Here is a 27,787-nt window from a genome sequence, read left to right as displayed (position 1 = left end):
TCGAAGTGCGTTTTGCATTCATTGTGCAGGGGGAAGTTGTAAAAGAATGTTACAGATACCCTTTCCTATGCAGTTATGGTTAGAAGAGAAAAAGGGAAAGGCCTGAACCAGATCTGTTGTTAGTATGATGATGTCCAATAAAGTGGGATGAAATAAGGGCCAGGTGCAGAGCCCAAGTACCTCTGGGGTCTGAGTAGTGTTAGTTGGTACACTGCCGCGTGGTGATTCTGCCACGTGGTTAACTGTGCAGGCTAAAATCTTTAGGCCCCGTACAGCAGGCCTCTGGATAAGCGGCTGGTCTCCACTATGAGTGTGCCTGTCTGCACTCGCTCCCCCTGTCACTAGTTAGGGCCCGGGTGGTGTAGGGCACCGTTCTATCCCCTCTCCTTACCCGTAGAAGAAGTGACCTCCGGCTTCTTATAGTGCAGCTGCGGTCTCTATGCTGCGTGTGCGGTTCGCTCCCAGTAATGGCGGTGGGGCCCAGGAGTAGGTAGGAGACACTGTAGTTACAGCTAAGGGCAGTCCGGGTCTGCGATCAGAGAGAGGAAGGATTCCTCAAGATGGTCAGGAAACGTAGTGAAGTCCCGGATTCAAAGTTGGCTCCGAGCCGGGTAAAAGTTAGTGCGTTATCGGGTAGAGATGCGGTGAGGTTTTAAGACGAGAATAAGCCCGCTGGGTCTGCTTAAAAATGGTGTCTCCTGACTCCCGATCTATAGAGCATTTATGAGGGCATGTTATTTAGTGGAATCTAGGGCTTTGCGAGTAGTTTTGAGCTGATATATGGAACTGGGTCCCGGAGCTCAGAGATTACACAGCTTCCATTGCTGCTGCTGGCTCCGCCCCCCGTCGTCGCTGCCGTTTTTTGTGCGTGTTTGGTATCCTATATACAGCGCCGCATATAAATGCGGCACGTATATTTTACCCGACGGACGTAGTTTTTATACCCATAGACTAACATATAAAACACGCGCAATTTGGTATCCAATATCCAGAGCAAGGCCTTAAGTGGCGAAAATGGAGAAATCTTACTCCATTTTCACCTCGCCATAAAATGCACCCGTAGCAGGCCTTGCGCTGGGTATTGGAGCACCGTAACTCCCTAAAATGTATTCCAAAAAAAACCTAACACCTAACGCATGCGCAATGTCTATCTACCTGTCAACCGCAATCCCTAATAATGTGTTAACCCCTAAACCGCCACTCCCGGATCCCGCCACCACCTACATTAAATGTATTAACCCCTAATCTGACCCCCCTACACCGCCACCACCTACATTAAATATATTAACCTCTAATCTGACCCCCCTACACCGCCGCCACCTACATTAAATATATTAACCTCTAATCTGACCCCCCCTACACCGCCACCACCTACATTAAATGTATTACCCCCTAAGCCTAAGTCTAACCCTAACACCCCCCTAACTTAATTCTTATTTAAATAAATCTAAATAATATTAATATTATTAACTAAATTATTCCTATTTAAAACTAAATACTTACCTGTAAAATAAACCCTAAGATAGCTAAAATATAACTAATAGTTACATTGTAGCTATCTTCATCCACCCGAAGAGGAACGGCTCCATCTTGAAGACTTCCGGCGTGGAACATCCTTCTAGGCCGACAACTAACGACGAATGAATATTCCTTTAAATGACGTCATCCAAGATGGCGTCCCTCGAATTCTGATTTGCTGATAGGATTCTATCAGCCAATCGGAATTAAGGTAGGAAAAATCTGATTGGTTGATTTAATCAGCCAATCGGATTGAAGTTCAATCCGATTGGCTGATTGGAACAGCCAATAGAATGCGAGGTCAATCCTATTGGCTGATTGAATCAGTCAATCAGATTTTTCCTACCTTAATTCCGCTTGGCTGATAGAATCCTATCAGCCAATCAGAATTCGAGGGATGCCATCTTGGATTACGTCATTTAAAGGAATATTCATTCATCGTTAGTCCGCTCTGGAGGTCTTCAAGATGGAGCCGTTCCTCGTCGTGTGGCTGAAGATAGAAGATGCCACTTGGATGAAGATGTCTGCTGGTCCGGATGTCCTCTTCTGCCCGGATAGGATGAAGACTTCTGCCGGTCTGGATGTCCTCTTCTGCACCATCAGATAAAGACTTCTGGACGGATCGGATGACCACTTGTGCTGGGTGAAGACGGCTCAAGGTAGGGTGATCTTTAATGGGGTAGTGTTAGGTTTTTTTAAGGGGGGATCGGGTGGGTTTTAGAGTAGGGGTGTGTGGGTGGTGGGTTGTAATGTTGGGGGGGGATTATTCTTTTTTTTACAGGTAAAAGAGCTGATTACTTTGGGGCAATGCCCCGCAAAAGGCCCTTTTAAGGGCTATTTTGTAATTTAGTATAGGGTAGGGCATTTTATTATTTTCGGTTTTTATTTTATTTTATTAGGGGGCTTAGATTAGGTGTAATTAGTTTAAACTTCTTGTAATATTTTTTTATTTTTTGTAATTTAGTGTTTTTTTTGTACTATAGTTTAGTTTATTTAATTGTATTTTATTTTAGATAATTGTAGTTAATTTCTTTAATTAATTTATTGATAGTGTAGTGTTAGGTGTATTTGTAACTTAGGTTAGGATTTATTTTACAGGCAATTTTGTAATTATTTTAACTAGGTAGCTATTAAATAAGTATTAACTATTTAATAGCTATTGTACCTAGATAAAATAAATACAAACTTGCCTATAAAATACAAATAAACCCTAAGCTAGCTACAATGTAACTATTATTTATATTGTAGCTATCTTAGGGTTTATTTTACAGGTAAGTATTTAGTTTTAAATAGGAATAATTTAGTTAATATTAATATTATTTAGATGTATTTAAATAAGAATTAAGTTAGGGGGGTGTTAGGGTTAGACTTAGGTTTAGGGGGTAATACATTTAATGTAGGTTGCGGCGGTGTAGGGGGGTCAGATTAGGGGTTAATACATTTAATGTAGTTTAAGGGTTAAACACTTTATTTAGGTGCGGCGGGGTCCGGGAGTGGCGGTTTAGGGGTTAATATATATAATGTAGGTGGCAGTGGGCTCCGGGAGCGGCGGTTTAGGGGTTAATACTAGGATAGGTTTATTGCTGTGTGGGCTATGGCGGTTTAGGGGTTAATAATTAGGCTTATTGCGTTATGGGGGGTTGTCGGTCTAGGGGTTAATACATTTATTATTAGGAGTGAGAGGGGGGATTGCGGATATAGGGGTATATGTATCAGGCTGATTTTTGGGAGGTGTGTTAGACAGTTACCGGACATTTAATATTTTAGTTACTTTTTTTAGGCGCAGGCAGTTTCTAAAGTGCCATAAGTCACTGGCGACTCCAGAAATTTGTTACGCTCATTTCTGGACATCGCTAGTTTATCCGACTTACGGCACTTTAGCAACTGCCGGCGGGGTATATGTAATACCCCGATGTGCAAGATGAAACTACAGGCGGAGCGGGTTCCCTCACTTGCGCCAAAAACGACGCCATATATTGTATCGCGCCCCTGGTTTTTACATTTAAATATAACTCAGATCTGGTGTCAGTTTTGTTTGGTTTACTAAGCTTTTGAAATAAAGGAGCAGAGCTTAAAAAGAAATGAATCCCAAAAATGTACTTTAATGATTCATACAGAGCAGACCATTTTAAAACAGTTTCCAATTTACTTCTATTAAAAAATTTGCTTTGTTCCCGTGATATTCTATGTGAGATACCTAGGTAGGAATCTAAAGCACTACATGGCAGGAAACAGTGCTGCCATCTAGTGCTCTTGCAAATGGATAACATTCTTGCAAAACTGCTGCCATATAGTGCTCCAGAAATGGGCCGGCTCCTAAGCATATGTCTCTGCTTTTCTACAAAAGATACCAAAGGAACAAAGACAAAATAATAAAAGTAAATTAGAAAGTTGTTTAAAATCGAATGCTCTATCTGAATTATAAAATAAAATTGTGGGGTTTTATATCTCTTTAAGTGCTCTGATCCAATGTACAGAAATCTGGATGCTGTCGCTAAGGGGAACCATTTTATATTTTTAACTGATTCATAGGGGTCAATTTATCAAGCTGCTCCATAACTCTGAGGCGGCGGTCAGAAATCAACCCGATCGAATACGATTGGGTTGATTGACACCCCCTGCTAGCGGCCAATTGGACACGAATCTGCAGGGGGCGGTATTGCACCAGCAGTTCACAAGAACTGTTGGTGCAATGATAAATTTGCAGCGGACATGATACGCTACATTGTATCATGTCCGCTCGCACTATAATAAATTGTTCTTTTATGTTGAATATTTCTGTCAAAATTGTTATTTACTTCAGGAACTGAAACCAAAGATAATCACAATGATTCCTTTAAGCAGCGTAGTAGTCTGGCTTATGGATCTGTAATTATACCTGCATGAGACATTGATCTTACTGCGATGCCATATGATGTATTGCTTAAGATATTGTAGCAGTGATAAGTTTTATTAGCAAAAAATGTGTGTCTTGCAGATATGCAAGAATAAGTATAAATCATACAAGAGAAAAAGTGTAGATGTGTAACATGTAACCGGTTGGAGTGGGGTATGAACCAGCTTAGATGACTGAGAGCAGAAAGTATAGAATGGAAATTCACCTATGTACTCTTGGTATCTCTTGTTGAAAAATAATATGAACATATCCTACACTAGTGGGAGCTAGCTGCTGGTTGATGTCTGCATACATTTGTCTCTTTTGATTGGCTAGCTAGATGTGTTCAGCTAGCTCTAAGTGGTGCATTGCTGCTCCTTCAGCAAAGGATATCAAGAGAAAGAAGCACATTTGATGATAGAAGTACATTGGAAAGTTGATTCAAATTGTATGTTCTATCCAAATCACAAAAGAAAATGTTGGTGTTTCTAGTCTCTTTTAATTTACTATTTCCTCTCCTTCAGAATGAGTCTTTTTCTGTCATACACTTTAGTATATATTGCCTTAATGTTTCACATCCACATGGATGCATTTCAGTTTTAAATTGAAGCATTTTTTGTAATATACATGTATTAACAAAAATGCTTCTAATAAAAGCTATAGCTGTTCCAAATTTAAGCATCCACTGTGCACAAGCATTTTAAATGCAGTGCATGCTCAGAGAGCCTACAGTGATTGTACCGTCTGGTAATGGCTCCATTTGTTAATTGCTAACATGATACAAGCCCCACTGGTACTCTGAGCAGCAACTGTATTTAAAATGCTGGTGCACGGAGAATATCCTGTTATGCTTCACATGCAGATGCAGAGAAAAATGTTCACACTAAAACAGTGATAACTTGTTTTTGTCTCAAGGCATGACATTACCTGTTTAATACTTGTGAATTTAGTATGGAGAACTAACATTTTTTCCTAATTCTTTACAATACAGGGAAAAGTAAGCGGTCTTTGTGGAAATAATAATGGAGACCAAAATGACGATTTCGTAGCGAGACATGGTGCATTAGTTGCTGATGCATTATCTTTTGGAAATTCTTGGAAAGAAGATTCTTCTTGCCAGGATACTGTGGCACAAGTATTCCCTTGTGATGCCAATCCCTATTGTAAATCATGGGCTTTAAGAAAATGTCAGCTTATAAAGGAAGCTGCATTTAGTAGCTGTCATTCTAAAGTAAGTATTTTAAGAATTATTTGTAATGCAGTCTAAGCAGTATATATATATATATTGTGTTGCTTATATCAACATCTTTCACAAATAGTTAGTAAATGAAGTTGAAAAAAAGACTGAAGTCCAATGAGTTCAACCTATACAAATCTAATATATTTACAAAAAAGCTCCAGTTGAGCTTAAATTTATCCCATTAAAAAAGGTGGCCCATTTCACACTCACAATCATATTCCTGAATTCTGTTTCTTGCCAGAAATGTATCCAAACCATTTTTGAATGTATCTAATGTATTGGCATTCACTACCTCCTCTTGTAATGAGTTCCACAATGATATTGCTCTTACAGCGAAAAAACATTTATGTTGCAGGAGATTAAATCTCATTTCCTCCAGCCTTAAATGATCTCCTCTTGTCACAAACAATTGTCTTGGAATAAACAGAGCTTCTGCCATATCTATATATGGGTCTTGAATATATTTATATAAATTAATCATGTCACCTCTCAAGTGCCTTTTTTCTACAGAAAACAGACCAAGTTTGGCTAGCCTCTCCTCATAGCTTAAATTCTCCATTCCCCTTATTAGATTTTTGGCCATTCTCTTAGCTTTTTCTAAGTCTGCAATGTATTTTTTGAGATCGGTCCCCAGAACTGCACTCCATGTTCAAGGTGAGGTCTTACAAGGGATGTATATAGTGACAGAATTATGCTTTCTTCCCTTGCATCAATGCATTTTTTATCACATGCTAGTATCTTATTAGCCTTAGAAGCAGCTTCTCTGCATTGTGCACCCATCTTTAGCTTGGTATGTATTAATACTCCCAAATCCCTTTCCTCCTCTGTTTGGCCAAGTCTAGTCCCATTTAAATAATAGACTGGCTGCTTATTTTTACTTCCAAATTGTTTAACCTTGCATTTTCCTGCATTAAATGGACAGTCAACACCAGAATGTTTGTTGTTTAAAAAGAAAGATAATCACTTTACCCATTCCCCAGTTTTGCATAACCAACACTGTTATATTAATACACTTTTTACCTCTGTGATTACCTTGTATCTAAGCATCTGCAGACTGCCCCCTATCTCAGTTCTTTTGACAGACTTGCATTTTAGCCAATCAGTGCTCACTTCTAGGTCACTTAACATGCATGAGCTCAATGTTATCTATATGAAACACATGAACTAATGCCCTCTGGTTGTCAAAATGCATTCAGATTAGAGGCAGTCTTCAAAGTCTAAGAAATTAGCATATGAACCTCCTAGTTTTAGCTTTCAACTAATAATAAAAAGAGAACAAAGCAAAATTGGTGATAAAAGTAAAATTGTGAAGTTGTTTAAACTTACATGCCCTATTTAAATAATTAAAGTTTTTTTTGGACTTCACTGTCCCTTTAAATCTCATTTTCCATTTACCTGCCCATTTTTCTAATTTTTGCAGAACCCTTGTAAAGCGAGTTTGTCCTGCTCTGACCTAATGACCTGACACAACTAACTTTTTATAATCTGCAAAAATAAAGATGTTCCTATCCTTGCTCCACGTCATTAATAAAATATTAAAAAGAATAGGGCCAAGTACTGATCCCTGGGGGACTCCACTGATTACCTTTGTCCAATCTGAGTATGATCCGTTTACTACTACATGTTGCTCCCTGTCTTTTATCCAGTTATTTATCCATGAGCTAACATTTTCAGCTATTCCCAGTCCCTTAATTTTGTAAATTAGTATCTCGTGTGGCACTGTATCAAATGTCTTTGCAAAATATAAGTATATCATATCAACTGAATACCTTTTATCTATATCTTTGCTTACTTCTTTGTATAATCTAATTAGATTAGTTTGATATGATGTATTTCTCATAAAGCAATGCTGATTTGAACTCATAATCCTGTTTACATGAATATACTCATCAATATAATCCCTTATAATCACTTTAAGTATCTTCCCCACTATTGATGTCAGACTAACTGGTCTATCACTTCCTGGATCAGCCCTGCTTCCCTTTTTAAAGAGTGGGACCACATCAGCTTTATGCCAGTCCTGGGGTACTATGTCTGAGGATAATAAGTCTTGAGAAATTAAGAGTTGAGGTTTGTCTATAGCAGTGTTAAATTCCTGTAAAACCCTTGGGTCTATTACATCTGGTCCTTGTTTTTTTTTTACCTTAATATTATCCAGTTTTTTTCCTGATATCCTATAGAGATAACCTAGTTAATGGTATGTGCTTGTATGTTCTAGTTTGTTTCAAAGTATCCCCCATTAGTTCCTCTCTTGTGTATACTGAATAAAAGAATTGGTTTAGTACCTCAGACTTCTCCCTGTTACTGTTAATCATGCTACTCTTCATACATTCTAATGTACGTTTATTTTTCTTTTTTAGATTTTTTGCCCTTTATGCACTTAAAAAACCTTTTCGAGTTTGACTTCGAGTCCTTTGCAATTAATCTTTCATTTTCAATGTTGGCCAATTTGATTGCTTTTGTGCATGCTTTGTTACATTCCTTATATATTTGGTATTATGAGTCTGTACTATTTTCTTTAAATGCCCTACATTTTTCCTAATTTCTCTTAACAGATTTTTATTTAGCCAAATTGGCTTGGATTTTTTTATTTTACTTTTATAACCATGTGGTATGTGTTGATGTGTATATTTAACAAAGTTTTAAATGTTATCCAATTATACTTTGTCCCAATTTATGTTATTTAACGATTTCCTTTAACCTTTAAGACACTGCTTATGGAAAGTGATTTAAAATGTGACCATGTTATGATCACTGTTAACCAAATGTTCTTTGACTTCTATGTTTGATATTATATCTGTATCATTTGAAAGCAGTACATCCAATATAGCTTTATTCTTAGTTGGCTCCGCTATTAATTGTGACTGAGAGCATTTAAAAATCTATTTTCCTTAGCTGAATTACTAGTTTAATTTGCCCAGGTTATGTTGGGGTAGATAAAATACGCCATAATTACAGCACTATTATTATTAGCAGCCTTTCATATTTGCATTAGTAATTGAGTTTCCTCCATGTCACTAATGTTGGGGGTCTTGTAGTATGTTCCTAGTAATATTTTTGTAAGATCCCCCCACTCCTTATTTCAACCCACAGAGTCTCTACATTATCACCTGTATCATCATAAATATCTTCCCTTATTGTAGGTTTAAGGTCAGGTTTAATATACATGCAGATTCCTCCACCCCTTTTATTACTCATATCCCTCCTAAATAAAGTATACCCCTCTGCGTTAACTGCACAGTAATGTGAATGATCCCACCAAGTTGCAGTTATACTGATAATATCATAGTCCTCTTCTGCAACTAAGAGCTCCAGCTCCCCCATTTTACCTGTCATGCTTCTTGCATTTGCTGTCATACATTTAATTTTCATGTGCTTTCTGCTGCTACTTGGTGTGCTTTCCTCCAAGCTTTCTAATGTGACATTTCCTAAGTCATCCCTTCCTTGATATATTTTAAATGTGACATATTTACAGACTGATCTGTCTGAGCCCCAACCTTTGCCTAATTTAAAAGATTCTCTAAGAGTGCTATTATCCTCTCCCCCAAAGCCATGTAATTTATGTGCAATCCATCCTTACTGTTCAAATTGTACCCAAGTAAAAAGTCAGCCCAGTTCTTTAAAAGTCAAACCCTTAATTTTTACAACACTATTTTAATCATGAATTAACTGACCTTAGCTCCTTCTGCCTTTCTGAGTTAACACATGGCACTGGTAATATCTTTGAAAATGTTACCTTGGATGTCCATGCTTTCAGCTTGCTACCTAACTCCCTGAAGCCATTTTTAGGACACTCCATCTCCTGCTGATTCCTTCATTCACTATGCACTATGACTGCAGATCAGAACCATCTATCAATACGCTCTACAATATGCGTAACATGAGCCCCTGAAAGAGAGCAAACTGTATTATTTAGATGACAAATCCACGTTTGTTTACTGTGAGTGCCTCAGCTGCAGATGACTGTTTTCATTAGATGGGCCCATTCGAGTCAGTGCAAGAATAGTGCCAAGGATCTTATAAGGAGCATCACACTGTAGACTAGGGGATTAGCAAATTGAGTTTTTTGTGCTTCATTTCCAACTGGTGAATTTCACATTTCACCTAGCCTGTGACATCTCTATACTGGGAGAAGATTTCTCACTGCCTGGCTAAACTCCTGTCTTCCCCTCTGTCCAGGATGTACGCTGGGGAGAAATTGGTCCTAAGCTCAGTTTGAGAACCCCTTTCAATGATGTGTAGATCAGCACTTCACAATTCATCTCACTCCTTCTTGGAGGCAAAAACTTAAAGGAAGAGTGGAAGAGATTAAAGTTCTGGTATTTTGATGTGTTTTTGCCTCTTCCTAGTGGAAGACCTTTCATTTTGCTTAGAGGTATAGATAGCACTTAGAAGATTTTGATTTATATCTTTGGATGGATAACATGACAGTTAACTAAAAATGTGATTGTAGGCTTTCATATATGATTGATAACATTTTAAGATACTCTTATGTGACCATGTGGATAATGGCTTGGAGCTAGGTGTTTTAGATTCAGATTTTATTTTTTACCATGGAATACTTTTTGACATACATGAGTAATTGCAGTAAAGATTTTCTTGAAGAAGTTTTGCTTTGTACAATTTCAGTTTGATAATAACTTTTTTTTAATGGCTGAATTTATTTCAAATGATGTAGGACTGCAATGGGGGCTAAGGTTCCTTGTTCCTATGCCAACCATTTTTGGGGTTTGTGGGAGCGGCCCCACATCTATGGAGATATTAATCTGTTTTTGGCATGCATTTGTCAGGTATTAGAGATACATTGAGGATTTTCTATTTCTTTTCTAAATGTGAATCCCAGTTTTTGAACTCCTTTTCCAAGGTCTAAAGCTAAACTTAAAACATATTTTTTTTATATATGTAGCATATCAATTTGTGAAATCATTGGCCATGCTATCTAATGTGCTTAAGTTCACTATCTCTGTTAATTCTTTTCTTTATGCTTAAAGTTGCCATATTATGTAGTAATGCAAGGTATTTACTATGGGAATTTATTTAAGTATGTTTAACATTAGCCCTTAGGGATAAATATAGTGCTTTGAGTACACAACCAGTTTTTGTTAACATTTTTTGAAAATGTTTTGACCAAAAAAGGTTTTCATTAATTAGTCTAGGATTACATTTTTTTTACTGGGATTTTCTATTTTTCTTATGGATAACAAATACAACATTGAACCTTATATAAAATTTCAGTTTTATAAGTTTATTCCAAGGTCTAAAGCTAAACTTAAAACATAGTGTTTTTTTATTTTATATTTTTTATTTGACATAACACAATAACATAGTTTGTTTTAATTCCATGTTAAGTATATTATCCATATGGCTAAATCAGAATTGTTCTCATATTACACACATAATACTGTAGTTTATGTGTATATTTTTAAGATTAGCAATTAGTTAATATTTTCTTATATTATATTTACTTTTGACATAGTGGTATTTTTTTTAATTTTTTTTTTTTTTTGCTGCAAATACAAATGGTGCATCCTTACCTTTTAAAGTTGTATATCTTGGACCATGCAGAAAGCATAATTTTAAGGAAAAAAATATTTTTGTAAAATAATCTTCTCTTTTAGGTTAACCCAGAGCCGTATTATGAAGCGTGCATGAAAGAGGCCTGTATTTGTGATATGGAAGGCAAATATGTTGGGTTTTGTACTACTGTGTCCATGTATGCTGATGCATGCAATGCTGCAGGGCAATGTGTTCAATGGCGTTCTATAGATTTGTGTCGTAAGTATGCATTTATTTGTTTGTACAAATCTTAGTTTAGATATGATTTATTTTGTACATATTTAGTAAGTTTCAATGGTAGAATGAACACTTTCTGTTTGTCTAGTTTAATCTCCAGTGCACTTAGCCACGTTTATTGTGCTTTCCTCCAGTTCACTGCACGTTTCTTTTGTAAAAAAACTTGTCTCCTGTAACACATTTGACTTTTAGACAGTATATCTACAGAGCTTATGGATTAATGTTTATGGTTAAATATAGCCCTGTATATTATATAAAGGTATACAGGTATACCTCACTTTACAGCACTTCACTTTACAGCGATTTGCTAATACAGAGCTTTGTGGAGCTGAAGTTCAACCTCCAAGCATTTTGAAACAGTGCTGTAATCATCGTGAGATTGCGAGAAAAGTGACTGGCACCATTTTGCTATGCTTAGTTCAATCTGTTCACAGCATTGCAGTGCAATCTGTGTCTCAGTGCTATAGTCTGGCAAATTGTACTACAGTAATTGTCACTATTTTACACGTACAGTATTTATTGAATACTAATTGAATACTTGCTGTGCAAGTGTTAAACTAAACGTAGCACTATTACACCCCTAATAAATGTTAGTTCAAACATGTTTTTAAGATTTTAAACACTGAAAAGAAAGCTAAAACTGCCTTGTTTCACTTTAAGGCGGTTTTCACTTTACAGCGGGGCTCCGGTCCCTAACCCGCTGTATGAGCGGGGTATACCAGTACATACATTGTGGCTTTAATACAAATATGAACACAGCACTACAGAGAATCAGAAACAATGGTTTCATTTTATTCCCATTTTTCTACAAATGTAAGGCTTTTTTTCTAATTCTCAGTGAATATTCTTTAATTATATTATTGAGTTTTTATTCTAGTACACATGTAGTTTCATTACTAACTTTTTGTACTTTTATTTTTTTTTTATTACAGCTGTGTTTTGTGATTATTACAATGGGTATGGAGAAAATATTTGGCACTATGAAGCCGGTGGGTCATCAAACATGCTAACATGCAGTGGGATTAAAAATAAAGCTTCACCAACACTAGAAGGTAAAACTTGTTTGTCTATCACTATCATATATTCCTTATGTGTCATTATATTAATTATATATTCTTTATAAAGTGCCCACACATTTGCAGCACTTTAAGAGACAGTGATAATACTTAAAGGGACATAATACTCATATGCTAAATCACTTGAAACTGATGCAGTGTAACTGTAAAAAGCTGACAGGAAAATATCACCTGAGCATCACTATGTAAAAAAGGAAGATATTTTACCTCACAATCTCCTCAACTCAGCAGAGTAAGTTCTGTGTAAAAAGTTATACTCAGCTGCTCCCAGCTGCAGGTAAAAAATTAAAAAAAATGAAGAAATGAACAGCAGCCAATCAGCAGTGCTGAGGTCATGAACTCTTACTGTGATCTCATGAGATTTGACTTAACTCTCATGAGATTTCATAGTAAGCTTCCTTTACCTGATTGGTGAAATAATATGAGAGTGCACGATGCTCATCCTTTCAGATGTTCCAGGACAGACATACTAATATGCTGCTTAGAAGTCCTTTACAATGGGAGGTGGCTACTGAGGAACTTTTGAGGTAAAATATCTTTCTTTTTTACATAGAGATGTTCAGGTGATATTTTCTAGTCAGCTTTTTACAGATATGCTGCATCACTTTCAAGTGTTTAAACATTTGGGTATTATGGCCCTTTAAACAAAACAAAATTAAGAGGAAAGAGTGTTTTGCCCTGGAGACCAGTCAGTAGCAATTATACTTTATTCAACATACACTACGGGCAGAAACTGCACTCAAGCTTACAGTCTAAGGAAGCAAATATGAAACAATTACTGAGTGAAGCTGTGACTAAATACAAGTTAGTTCGGTATAATGTGTAGTTAAGAGTATACTATTATGAAATACATAAATGAGATATATAAATATTGCAAAATTGTATTTTATATGCTGTATACCTACAGTACTAGAAATCAGAAGAAGGCAGTGTGTCAAGCAAAGGTATGCAGGCAAATGGCTAATTAGTTTAGGGATTGATATAAAATGCATTTTGTAAGGAAATGATATGTTTTGTACTTCCTGTAGTAACTCTTGACTATTATTGTTCATGCTATGTGTTTACCTTTCACCAAAACTGATATATTCTGCGTTTGATTATTTCATTTACCCCAAAACTTCATTTATTTTGCTAAGTGGTAAAGCCACATGCATAAAATATTGAGATTACCTGCACATACTATAACATTTTTAGTTAACCATATAATAAATACATTAGGTAATTGTTATTATTAACAGTTATTTGTAGAGTGCCAACAGGTTCCGCAGACTCCCTACAATAAAAGTCTCCTCAAGCCTATTGGTTTCTCCTTGGAAGTACATCTCTGCTTTTAGCACACTATTCATAACTTCTCTATCTACTCTAGGACTGATTAATTAACATCATATCTAAGTAATTTATTTTTAACATGTATATAAAATTTACATTAAACTCAAAAATAAAATCCTAATAAAGGGGTAGATTACGAGTGGAGCACTAACTGTTACGAGTGAGCAAAAATAGGATTATTGTTGGTGTTTGAGTGTCAGATTTTTTTGCTTGTATTACAAGTTGAAAGTAAACGTGACTGCTTGAGCACAATTGAAGTTAACCTGCATTTGGTTAGTGCAACCTCTGAGCTCTGGTTAAAGGGACATAAAACAGGTTGAGATCTGTGCATATCCTAAAAGGGGTAATTAATTAAACATTGTTTGCATAATTTTTTTTTTAAATTGCTGGCAAGTATTTTAAAATAATTTTTAAAAATAAGCAACATTAATTACATAGCTAAGCTGCCTGGAGAAGCCAACTCCACCCCCCTTACCAGTGTTTAGACGCAGGCATTGTGTTTCAACTGAGTTCACAGCTTCTAGGCATGCTCCAGCAGATAATCCCTATGCATTTTTGCATTCTACCAAAACAACAATATACATAGATACAGCCATATTAGGAAATATGTGGGGGGAGTTAGAGCTTTACAATTCAGAAATTAAAAAGAAAGGGTTAATGGCGAGGCACTGCAGTATAAATTTGCAGGTAATTAAAGTTTATATTATTATATTTTGTATCTATCCCAACTTGTTTTATGTCCCTTTAACTGTTTCACAAAACAAAAGGTGTCACAATACACATCATAAAAATATTATAAACTACAGTAACAACATCTAATAAAAATTATTACAAAAATATTTTTTTTATTACAAAAATACAGATCTGCTGTCCGTATGTATCGAAGGGGGGGGGTGGACAGCTTCGCAAGTTGAGAAGCTGTCCGCCCACCTCACCTCTTAGTACATGGAGCCCATAGTGTGTATTTACTGTAAATATTTAACATTCCAATGTTCTATGTATATGAATATGTTCTATGTATATATAGGTATATATATATATATATATATACATATATATATATATATGTCTATATATAATCATCTTTATATATAGGTATAGATATATATCTTATCAAAATACCAGCAGAAATATGTAGATATATGTGTTTATGAATAAATAGAACATATTCTTCTATGTGAAGAACATGGGAATGTGAAATATTTATATTTTCATGTCAGTTTAGCGCACTTGAGAATATGCGATTATGTTTGCGCGCAAGTAGAATGTTATTTTTCCCCCCACTTTTTTTGCTCCTTTGACGTATATGGGGGAATACCATATCGAGCTTGTGATGTTGTATGTTCAGCTTTTTACGCTTGTCAAGTTAGCGCACAAGCGGAAACAGTTTAATTTCAACTTGTAATAGGAGCGTAACCTGAAGCGCACAAAAGCTTACTTCTAGCACAGTTAACGCTAGATCAGAAGTGTTAAATATAGCACCACTTGTAATCTGGCCCAAAATGTTTAATAATAATACAATAAGAACGATGAAATACACTTTATTTTGCTCAGTTGTGACACTGCAACATTTTCTACAGCAATTGCTTTATCTGCTCAGGAACTCATTTTTATTTGTCCTTAAAGGGACACAAATCTGAAAATGTTTATTTCATTATTCAGACAGAGAAAACAATTTAAACAACTTTCAAATGTACACCTGTTTTCTAATTTGCTTCATTCTCTTGGTATCTTTGGTTAAAAAGCATATGTTGTTTGGCTTCTGATTAGTGGCTGCACATAGATGCCTTGTGTGACTGACCCACACATGGCATTGCTATTTCTTCAACAAAGGATATCTAAAGAATAAATCATATTAGATAATAGAAGTAAATTGAAATGTTGTTTAAAATTTAATTCTCTGAATCATGAAAAAACTTTCCACAGAGAAACTGATAATATAAGTTCAAGAGACATCCTAAGTAGGGATGGGCGTATGTGTTTATATTCGAATTTGAATGTTAGAACGAATGTTATTGTAGAAATTCGATTTACATAATAGAATGTTGATAACGACGAATATTCTTAAAAATTTGATTTTCGAATGTTATTTACAGTTTTCGAACATCACATTCAAATTCGAATATCACTTTCGAATTAGAATATTACATTTATAAAACACAATTGTAGACTAGAAACACTATTTCGAATTCGAATGTACAATTCGCATCGAATATCCCATTCAAACTTGAATATTACATTTATAAAACACAGTATTAGACTAGAAATACTATTTCGAATTCGAATAGGACATTCAAATTCGAATATTACATTTCGAAATTGAATGAATAGGTAGCTAAACATTCTATTATTCGAACGAATATTTTCAAACTTTATTGAAAAATTCGAAAACAAAAATTTGAAAATAGAATGTTAGAATGTAATATAAACATTCGAAATTCGATTCGAATGAACGAATGTATCAAAATTCGTTTTAAATTTCGAATTTTTAGAAACATTCGCACATCCCTAATCCTAAGGCATATGGCCCTTGGCTGCAAAGCAATACAAATTTAGCTTTAAAAACATTTGCGCTGTATGCAAAGTGCTTATGTGCTAATATAGTATACACATTTATATGAGTAATCACATTAAGAGTTTTACAATAGTACTATTCCATCACCAACTAATATATTTCAACAGCCTTAAAGGGACATTAGACACTAAGGGGCCTAATTATTAATGTGCGCACGGACATGATACGATGTAGCATATCATGTCCGCTGCACATCGATAAATGCAGACAGCATACGCTGTCGGCATTTATCATTACACAAGCAGTTATTGTGAACTGCTTGTGCAATGCCGCCCCCTGCATATTCGCGGACGTTCGGCTGCTAGCAGGGGGTGTCAATCAACCTGATTGTATAGGATTGGGCGGATTGAAGACCGCAGCCTCAGAGGCAGCGGACATGTTATGTCTTTAGACCGCTGCTTCATAACTACTGTTTCCAGCCAGCCTGAAGGCTCGAATGGAAACAGGGGCATCAAGCTCCATTCGGAGCTTGATAATTCGGCCCCTTACTCCTAGATTACAAGTGGAGCTCAAAAATAAAAATTAAATGACAGTAATGTCATAATTAGACATTCATGATTCAGACAGATCATACTATTTGAAATCACTTTCCAATGTAGTTCTATTATTTAATTTGCATTTTTCTCTTGTTATAATTTGCTGAATGGTTTTTCTGTTTGCTCAGGAGCAGCAAAGAACCTAGGTGGCTGTATATATATATATATATATATATATATATATATATATATATATATATATATATATATATATATATATATATATATATAAATCAAGAAAGATACCAGCGCTCTAATAGGAACTCAATATCTGATTTGGCTAATATTCTATTAGGCAAAACTATATATATACAACTATATGTGTGTATATATATGCGAGTAAGGTGATGTATAGATTTTCTTATATACAAATATTGCTAGAACAGCCAGTATACATCAAATATTATTGATGGAAAAAAATTGTGCAGCGTGAAGGCTAGATATTAGTGTACCCCTGACACTGTAGAATATATATGAGAAAGAGAAATAATCAAATATACTTCCGCGCATCAAAATACAATGTGATAATAATGTGGATACAGTCTTTTGGACGATCCTTGTGCATCAGTTCAATTTCTTAGTAAATACACAAAAAAGAGAGATGGATGTCTTCTTACCGGAGGTTACCTCAATCATATGAGGTAATGTGTAGTCACGTAGAGGTTGTAGTCAGTGGACAATCCATAGTATGGTTCACGTCACTGTATGAAACTTGTTGGAGCTTTATCCTTCGATGCAGCCTTGTGTATGGTGCTTGACTATGCGAAACTTCCAGGTTCCAGGTTATATATATATATATATATATATATATATATATATATATATATATATATATATATATATATATATATATATATATATAAATACAAACACAGATTGCCATTGGCTCACCAATGTGTTCAGTTAGACACCAGTTGTGCATTACTGCTCCTTCAACAAATTATACCAAGTGAATGAAGCAAATTTGATAATAGAGGTAAACTGGAAAGTTGTTAGAAATTGTATGCTCTACCTAAATCATCAAAGAAAAAAATTGGGTTTCAAGTCCCTTTAAGTTATTCTTGTGCTCATATTACAAGTTGAAAGATAAAAGTTACCTCTTGAGTGAAAGCCTCGGCATGCTGACATCCGGAGGTTGGATAGTGTATCCGCTCTAAGTCCCTCTCAGCATACACTTCACTAGGGAGTGCTACAAAAACCCTGTTCTGGCGTTCGCTTTAGAGTTAAAGCAAAGGTCTGCTAAACCAAGTGCACTAAATCTGAAGGTGCATTGAAATATAGTTAAAATAGCATTTTTCTTTACTTAAATAACATTCTCTTCTGAGAGAACAATGCTATTGTAACTATTTCTAATTTAGAAACAAAAAAATATTGTGTTAATGTTGTTTTAAGATGATATATATATATATGAGTGTAATACTTTATTTGAATATGTTTGCCATGTGTTTTGTTATACTTTTACTCTAGCCCAAGTCATGGTAATGTTTTTAGAGCTTTTATGCGTTTCGCTTGCTTGCAATAAATAGCTCACAACTTGAAATATAAGCGATATTGTGAGGCTGCGCTATTCATTAAAAGTATAGAGATGTTGGCCCCGCTAAACCTTCTCTGGTATTTCTGTTTTACCATTGACTTGTAATATCAGATTGTGCTCTATTCTGTGCACGGGCCTGTATTATTGATAGTGCACTCACTCATGCACCTCCTAAGCATGGGTGCTTCCATTATGGAACATAGGTTACACCAGCTATTTGAAGAATAGTTGCTGCACGGGTCAGTACTGGAACATAATGCAAAGCGAGATTTCAACATGGCAGCATCGATGACTAGAGGGAGATAAGGAATAACCTCAATACTGTGCTTATAAAATGTAATACATTTTTATAGCGCTGCAAAATCCCATAGTGCATGGTACAGAGAAAGGGTATGCAATGACAAAGATTTGTGATAAGATACAAAAATATAACAACTAAACAAAACTAGTGCAGAAGTAATAGTAAGGCCCTGCTCCGAAGAGCTTAAAAGGACATGAAACTCAAATTTTTTATTTCATGATTCAGATAGAGTATGCAATTTTAAACAACTTTCTAATTTGCTTCTATTATCTAATTTGCTTCATTCTCTTGATATACTTTGCTGAAACTCATATCTAGATAGGCTCCATAGCTGCTGATTGGTTGCTGCATATAGATGCCTTGTGTGATTGGCTCACCCATGTGCATTGCTATTTCTTCAATAATGGATATCTAAAGAATGAAGCAAATTAGATAATAGAAGTAATTTGGAATGTTGTTAAAATTGTATTCTCTACTTGAATCATGAAATAATATTTTGGGGTTTAGTGTCCCTTTAAAGTCTACAGGGTGCAGAGACATATGGATTGGGGTAGCTTGTCATGTGCATTATTTAGTATTTAATGTCCCTTTAACTATTTGAAAGGTCACTTTTACCTGGTTGAATGGCATATCTTGGCTGTTCTGTTTCTATATATATTTTTTTTAAATAAAGATTTTGAGCATGCTTTAAAAGCTTATTTCACATGCAAATACTGTACATATGATGGTTCCTGACTTAAGAAGAAGTTAATAAATCCTATTTTAAATGGTTAAACTTGTTCACAACTTAAATGTGAATGTCGGAATGTTCATTTATGATTGCAATGAAGTGTTATGATGTTTAAAATTAACAGAAAAAAATAGGAAATTGTTAATAAATATAACCTTATAAGTTGTGAAAATTGGTTAAAGGGACACTTAAATATAACATTTGTTTCCCCTTAATGTGTTCCAAATGTTATGTCATATCTCCTGCAGAGTGTTAGATGTATGGTAAATTGTTTCTTCATGATTATTTTGTGTGTATTTGAAATAGCTCCTTTTGCTTATTAAATCTCCTATTGTTCTTATGGACAGGCCCATAAAAAGGGGCTTAGCCTGCAAGGTAGCGGACCTTACTTCTGTCTAATAGTAATGGATTGAAATACAAATTATGCCTGGTCCATTGAGCATAACCAGTTATTTTCAAGTACAATTTTTTTTTTTTATGCCTACCCTCAACTGTGAGATAAATTAGTGTTATTGTCTCTTGTTTAACTTTTCGATAGCGAAAACATCTATATTTCATTATCGGTGGTTGTTTCAACAGACAAAAGCAACTATTTGAACTAATAAAATATAGGTAAAAGGAGCTAGCTATTGGCAAATAATTAAATACACTTCAGGTGGTAAAATGGAACTTTCGGAACACATTTAAAGGGAAAACATTTTAGAGTAAAATGTGCCTTTAAGTGGAAGAATCTGCATTCACACACATTACATGGTCAATGTTGGATTAATTAGCCATCATGACTTACTCTCCACATTTGCAATTTGTATAGTTGTGTTTAAATTCTATAAAAAAACATCAGATAAAATGTTTTTTTTTACATTTATTCAGGCATTTTACTAATATAAGTGTAAAAAAACCCATTCCCAATTACATCACACTGACAATTGAATTAGTTAACCATAAGCAGGTTAACTAATTAAATTGTCATTGATTCTAATGGAAAATATACGAATGTTGTGCAAAATATTATAAACAAATACATTTCATGAAGTCAAACTGTTTCAAATACTGTTTAAATAACATTTTCCCCCCATTTACAACATTTATGAAAAAACTTCTGATATATTTAATATACCGTCTATTCTCAAACAGGTTGTTATGCCAGATGTCCTAAAGATGCCCCGTATTATGATGAAAATACCATGAAGTGTGTTTCACTTTCAAAATGCAGTTGTAGTTACAAAGGACAAGTAATTACCGCTGGAACAATAGTTATAGATGATTGTGGAAGAAGCTGGTATGATTTTTAATATGAAATGTATCCATTATTTAATCTGTTAAAATATGTACCAGTGTACCATTTCATGTAAAAACATATTGTATCTAATAGAATTACAGTATATAGTATATTGTCATATAATGCATATTATATTTGCTAGTTAATACATGCACCATGATACATTTAGTAGCTAATGATTATTCTAGCCACTAGAAGCCATTGTAGAATGTATACCTGGCTCATACTATAAAAACTAAACATAAATTTGTTCTTGAACAATAAATATAGAAACTAGTTTCAATAGCTACCGTTTGCAGTGTCAGTCAAGCATTCAATATTACAACCTAACTAAAAGGAAATGACCCCCCCCCCAATGATTAGATAGAGCATGTGATTTTAAATAACTTTCCAAATAATTTTTTTCTTATTTGTTTCATGCTCTTTGTATCCTTTATTGAAAGTATACCTAGGTAGGCTCAGAAGCTGCTGATTTGTGGCTGCTCATATATATGCCTCTTTTCATTGGCTTTCAGCTAGATCCCAGTAGTGTATTACTGCTCCTTCAACAAAAGATACCAAGAAAATGACAGAATTAAAGATAATAGAAGTAAATTGGAAAGTTGTTTAAAAATAAAATGTATGCTTGCCTGATAAATTTCTTTCTTTCTTGACATGGTGAGTTCACAGAATCATCAATTACTGTTGGGAATATCACTCCTGGCCAGCAGGAGGAGGCAAAGAGCACCACAGCAAAGCTGTTAAGTGTCACTTCTCTTCCCACAACCCCCAGTCATTCGACCTAAGGAAATGGAGAGAAAGGAAATAACACAAGGTGCAGAGGTGTCTGAGGTTTAAATATAAAAAAAAATGTGGATTCACTGTGTCAATAAATAAATAAATTTATCAGGTAAGCATAAATTTTGTTTTCTTTCTTAAGACACAGTGAGTCCACGGAATCATCAATTACTGTTGGGAATTTATACCCAAGCTAGAGGACACAGATGATTAGGGAGGGACAAGACAGGTAACCTAAACAGAAGGCAACACTGCTTGAAGAACCTTTCTCCCGAAACAACCTCAGTCGAGGCAAAATAATCCAATTTTTAAAATTTTGATAGGGAAAAGAGAAGAACAAGTTGCAGTCTTGCAAATCCATTTAACAGAAGCTTCAATTTTGGAAACCCAAGAAGAGACAGCCCTAGTGAAAAGAGCTGTAATTCTCTCAGGAGACTGCTGCCCAGCAGTCTCATAAAAAACCCCAGTTACTCTTCTCAACCAGAGGGAAAGAGAAGTCACAGAAGCTTTCTTACCTTTTCATTTCCCAGAGAAACAAACCAACAGGACAGAAGATTGGAGAAATCCTTAGCCGTCTGTAAATTAAATTGTAAAGCACGCACAACCACCAAGTTATGCAACAAACATTCTTCAGAAAAAAGAACTACGACAAAGAGAAGGAACAACAATTTTACTTTAGAAAGGAACCTAACTTAGTACAAAGGACTGCCTTATCAGCATGAAAGATAAGATAAGGTGAATCACACTGCAAAGCTCAGGGTTCCTATACTCTCTGAGCAGAAGTGATAGCAAAAATAAACAAAACATTCCAAGATATCTATGGAATGCATTGGTTCCAACATAGCTTGCTGCAAATTTTAGGAACAAAAGATAAGACTCTCAGGAGGAGCAACAGACGTAAACACAGGCCTGATTCTGATCAAGGCCTGACAAAAAAAATTCACATCTGGCCCGCCTGCCAGATGCTTATGCAGCAAGAAAAGTAACGCAGAAATCGGACCCTTCAGAGAACTGACTGACTCGAGAAATGATTTGGGAGAAGGAAAAGACCCTGAATTAGAAGGTCCTTCCTCAGAAAAAATCTCCAAGGTGAGCTAGACGATATCTCCGCTAGGACTGCCTACCCAATCTTACGAGGCCATGCAGGAACAATCAGAATTGCTGATGCTCTGTACTGTTTGACACAAGCAATAACTCGTGAAAGGAAGCAAACAGAGGAAACAGGGATGCCAGATTGAAATCCCAGGAAAACCACCAGAACATATATCAGAACGGTCTGCGGATCACTAGATCTTGAACCGTAACTTGGTAGCTTGGTGTTCTGCCAAAACACCCTCAAAAGCCCATTCTGGGAACCCCTCATGTAAAGGTTTTCCCGGAGAGCACCTCCGGGAGGAGAGTCCCACTCTCCGGTGAAATATTTGTCTGTTTAGAATCCAAATCCCAGTTGTCCACCCCTGGAAAGTGAATGATAAACCACTATCATGAACTCCCGTTCACAGACAATTAAAGTCACCTCTTATGACTAAGGAACTCTGAGTCCCTCTGTATTAAATAAAATCCATGCACCGCATAGTTAACTGGATTCTGGAGTGGAGGGAAATGAGCCCACGCCTCCAAAGAGACAGTAAGATTAATACAGTGCTTTAGACAGCACGGTCACTGACGTAAGCCACTGAGGAGACCTAGTCCGACTGGAACCAAGTTAAAGACAACTGATGTCAAGCCCTCAGAGCAAAGCGAATCTCTTTCAACTCCAGGATGTTAAAGAGGAAAGCAGACACTCCCATGCCTTAAATGAGTTCCAGACTGCTTCCCAGCCCAGTAGGCTGGCGCCGTGATCATATCACCCAGGAATGTCTCCAGAAGCACGCACCCTGAGACAGATACTCCTGAAAAATCACCATAGAAGGAAATCTCTTGATGATTGATCTAGATCTATCCCCTGAGACAGATCTGAATGATCTCCATTGTATAGAAAATAGCAAAAGGTGAATGATGTCCATGGAAACAATCAGACCAATTCCCTCCATACATACAGTCTCTGAAAAGTGAAGGGAAAATCAACTGCAGTTAGATTCAAAATCTCAACCCTTGCAAGATGGTCAAGCTATGAACTGGACCATTAGGGCTTTCTGTTGACCGGACCAAAGACAGCACCGAGAGAAAATGGAATAAATCCTTGATTAGTTGACCTGTGATATACTCTTCTCCAATATAGAGAATCTATTAAGGTCCTCCAAAAAAATAACCCTTGTAAATGGAACAAGGGACCAGATTCATTTTTAAAATATGTAGATGGTCATGTATGCAACGCAGAAATACCGAGCCAGATACAAACTCACAACCTTCTATTTCAGATGCATCAGAGCTAACCACTAGACCATGCCAGTATGCCCTGTCTATGGAAAAAAGATTGGGCAAGATCTCTTGAAAGAGAAAATGCTTGAAGGAAGGAGAACACCTGAATCATATATTGTCCAGAAAGGCACCATTGCCATATCCCAATACCCAAAAGTCTTTCTAGGATGATGAAACATAAACTTGAGAAGATCTCAAATCATGGAATCAATAAATATACATCCTACAGGTCTATGTTCATTATGACCATGTCCTCTTGATCCAAATGATAAGGACACTGCTTTGAAGGTCAGACCCTGAAAAAACTAGAGATAAAAACCTGGATCCCGTGCCCAGGCTGGGACTGGAACTAAGGTAAAATCTAAGATTTGCCCAAGATTGTTTTTTTAACAGTTGTTATTATTACTCAATTTAATGGTACTCATTTTATTGACCTCGGAAGGATGATGGGCTGAGTCGGCCCTGCCAGGATTTGAACTGATAACCTTGGATCTTTTAAAGAGGCTTTTTTGTAGTCAGGGTATTAACCAACTGAGCTACCTCACCGGCCCTTCCAAAGATGTGACTGACCTTGAAGAAATAGGAAAAAGGAAACTCTCTTGTAGTCCTACTCTCTTGACGATTGGGAGAAACATATTTCCTTAAAAACAGAGGATAATTCAGTCAGTCCAAACAAGGTCTCATCCTTGAAAGGAAACATGAAATGAACTATAAAGCCTAGGCTTTACCACTAAGCCACAGGTAGGCTTCTCAGCTGACCAAGCTATCAGCCACAATGCCTGGTGGGTTAGTATAGCAAGTCTATTAAGGCAAGGCATTGCTCAGACAGAACAGTTAAACCTCCTCTCCATGAACCCATAAAGGTCTAGGCATGTAAAAGCACTTCTTCATAGGAAGGACATAATAGAAATGCTAAAAATCACAAAACTTTCAAAGGTTGACAACGACAGTGGTATTGATGTTGTCCAAGTAGCCAAAATCTACTTTAACAGTACACAAGGTATTCCAGCATACATCTGAAGGAGATCACTTCAGTGTCAGATAAAGGAACTATACTGTCCAGATCTGAGACTTCACCCTCAGAAGCTACCAGCGAATCCTCCTCACCAAAACCTGGGAGGGAGATCAACCTGGGTAGTAGAAATGGAACAGAAACCTTGCTATCTGAAATTTTAATGTCCCAAAGTTTATTGTAATATTTAAGTACAAGAGAACTCCTGCAATCTCCCTAAAAGACCAAACTGCAATTTAGCTGCAGTTCCGATCTCAAACAGAGATACTGAAGAGGCGGGGTCACATGACCGGATCCGACGAGAGCTGCAAAATGGCACTGCACTCATTCAGAAGAAAGGAAGCAGAGATACGGCATCGGCTGGAAATGAAGCTCGAAATTGCTAATATTGTGCTTCATTCCAGTTGCCCAGAGAGAGTTCAATAAAATGTACATAAGCCTGTGGATACATTAAAAATAGGAATAAGGCGAACTTAAAAACTGCAAAGGTAGTTGGATTCTGCAGCCACTGAAAACTTACAGGGCAATTTCAATAAAACTGTGCAGCGGTATCTCTATCCCTCTGAGAAAAACCGTGCTCTCCAACCAAGCCAAATATAATTTAGAAAGATTGTAGCCTGATAAAAGGTATTGAACTCTTCAAAAACCCAAATTAATTAACCCTTTTAAAAACAATAGGCAATAAAATATATTATTAACCCCTAAAGTACCTCTAAACACATGAGCCAAATCTTCAGGGTATACTATCATACAGTATTAACTCCTGCCTACAATATCCTTCTTAAGGATAAATATGTGTGCCAATTAATGTGCAGTGAAAGACTCATAAGTGCAAGTCCCCAATACTAAGAAGACAAAAGCACTTACCTGTATCTGGCCGTCCGACGGGAGGACAGCTTACTAGGTATGAGAGGATGCTGCTCCTCACAGAGACCTGTAGAAAAAGGAAGACAGAGTAAACCCACTCAGGCTTTCTATACCAGGGTAGCAACATGTTAGGAAAATGCAGCAAGGCCTGCCTTACAAGTTCCTAACTGCTTTAAAGCCACCACTGCCCTACTGAAGAGACTAACGTGCAGTACAGTTAAATCCAGTTTGTCAGGAAAGATCAGAGCAAGTCTGCTCTGGCTTCCAAATAAAAAAAATCTTGATAGAAGAATCTTATACAGACACCTAAAACTTCACCTCCTCTTTGGACTGAAGGCAAATAGAATGACTGGGGGTTGTGGGAAGGGAAGTGATACTTAACAGCTTTGTGTGGTGCTCTTTGCCTCCTCCTGCTAGCCAGGAGTGATATTCCCAACAGTAATTGATGATTTTATGGACTCACCGTGTCTTAAGAAAGAAATTGTATTTTCTCTCTGGATTGTGTAAGAATTTTTTTGGGTTTCATGTCCTCAACTAATTATTTTATTATGCATTTTCTTTAGTTTTAAAATACAAGTATTCTTCCTTTCATCTTTTCTAGCTGCTGCAAGGAAGGAGAAGTAGATTGCACAGGTGAGAAATAATTTACCCTTTGTTTGCCACATTACAAATCATAACATATACTGTATATAGCAAAACATCACACTATTAATATGAAAAGTCATGGTTAATAGTTTTAATGGGCAGACCTTTATCATTAGTCATATTGTAACCATTTTAAAGCTGTGTGTATACTCAGTTAATATATTAAAAAAATAATTTCCTATTGTATATAGCTGCTGAAACTTCTACACAAATTACTACAGATATCAAAATGTACAATTATGATTGCTGTTCAGTATTTGATGTTAAAATGATTAATTAGTAACATTTTCTATGTATTTTTTTTTTATATTTATTTTTGCAAAACTCTTTTTTATTATCTAGATTTAAAAAAAAAATGAAAGGGGATACATCACAATAATAGTATACTAAATTTAAATATTTTTAGCCTTATAGTTTTATTTAACCTTACAAACAAACCCCTACAAACAACTGAATTAATTTTCTTACAGAACTGACAACTCCAGCTTCAATTGTGTTATCAGGTAGGTACCAGCAAGGTCAAATTAGAAAGTACTTTTTATGACCTGCAGCATTTATATACAACTTACATAGAATAGGCATACATGTGTATTCAATCTGATTTTACACCAAGAAATAACACATCTTTATGTAGTTTACTACTTTACAAACCTTTTCTTTGCCACAGCTGTGGTCTTCGTAAATAGAGAAAATGTACAGCATTTATCAAACTTTTAGTTGGTGAAAATGTATTTTTGTTACATAAATGTATGTTTTTTTTATAGTTATCAATAAAAAATGTTATATATATTATGGCTGCACTGTAGTACAGCCATTATATGTTTGGTGTAGTGTTCACTGTTAATTCCTGTTTAATAGGTGCTTGTATCTTTGTATTATGTCAACCAATTTCCTTTAAAATTCGGCATTTAAAGGGCCACTAAACCCAAAATCTTTCTTTCATGATTCAGATAGAGAATACAAATTTTAACAACATTACAATTTAGTTCTATTATTTATTTTGCTTTATTTTTTAGATATCCTTAGTTGAAGAAAAAGCAATGCACATGGGTGAGCCAATCACACAAGGCTTCTATGTGCAGCAACCAATTAGCAGCTACTGAGCATATCTAGATATGCTTTTCAGCAAAGAATATCAAGAGAATAAAACAAATTAGATAATAGAAGTAAATTAGAAAGATTTTTAAAATTGCATTCTCTTTCTAAATCATGAAAGAAAAAATGTGGGTTTCATGTCCCTTTAAAATGCTATTTTCTTGTGGGTACCCTCAGTTACTAAAATTGTTAAAAATATACATTTATTAATTCATTTAAGTATTACTTTTCCCTGTACCTTGAC

General features: G+C 35.8%; 1 protein-coding gene across 1 annotated transcript in view; it reads left to right on the top strand.

Annotated features, from left to right (window-relative positions):
• LOC128664341 (mucin-19-like) overlaps positions 1-27,787 on the top strand; it is a 138,813-nt gene that overhangs the window by 71,356 nt on the left and 39,670 nt on the right. The window contains exons 30-34 of the mRNA XM_053719180.1: positions 5,385-5,624; positions 11,252-11,408; positions 12,359-12,478; positions 20,642-20,786; positions 26,405-26,436. Of these exons, the coding sequence (XP_053575155.1) occupies positions 5,385-5,624; positions 11,252-11,408; positions 12,359-12,478; positions 20,642-20,786; positions 26,405-26,436 (694 nt within the window). The remainder of the gene's footprint in view (positions 1-5,384; positions 5,625-11,251; positions 11,409-12,358; positions 12,479-20,641; positions 20,787-26,404; positions 26,437-27,787) is intronic.

This window comes from Bombina bombina, chromosome 6, assembly GCF_027579735.1.
Source record: "Bombina bombina isolate aBomBom1 chromosome 6, aBomBom1.pri, whole genome shotgun sequence".
NCBI lineage: Eukaryota > Metazoa > Chordata > Amphibia > Anura > Bombinatoridae > Bombina > Bombina bombina.
This window is presented reverse-complemented; position numbering and strand designations above follow the sequence as displayed.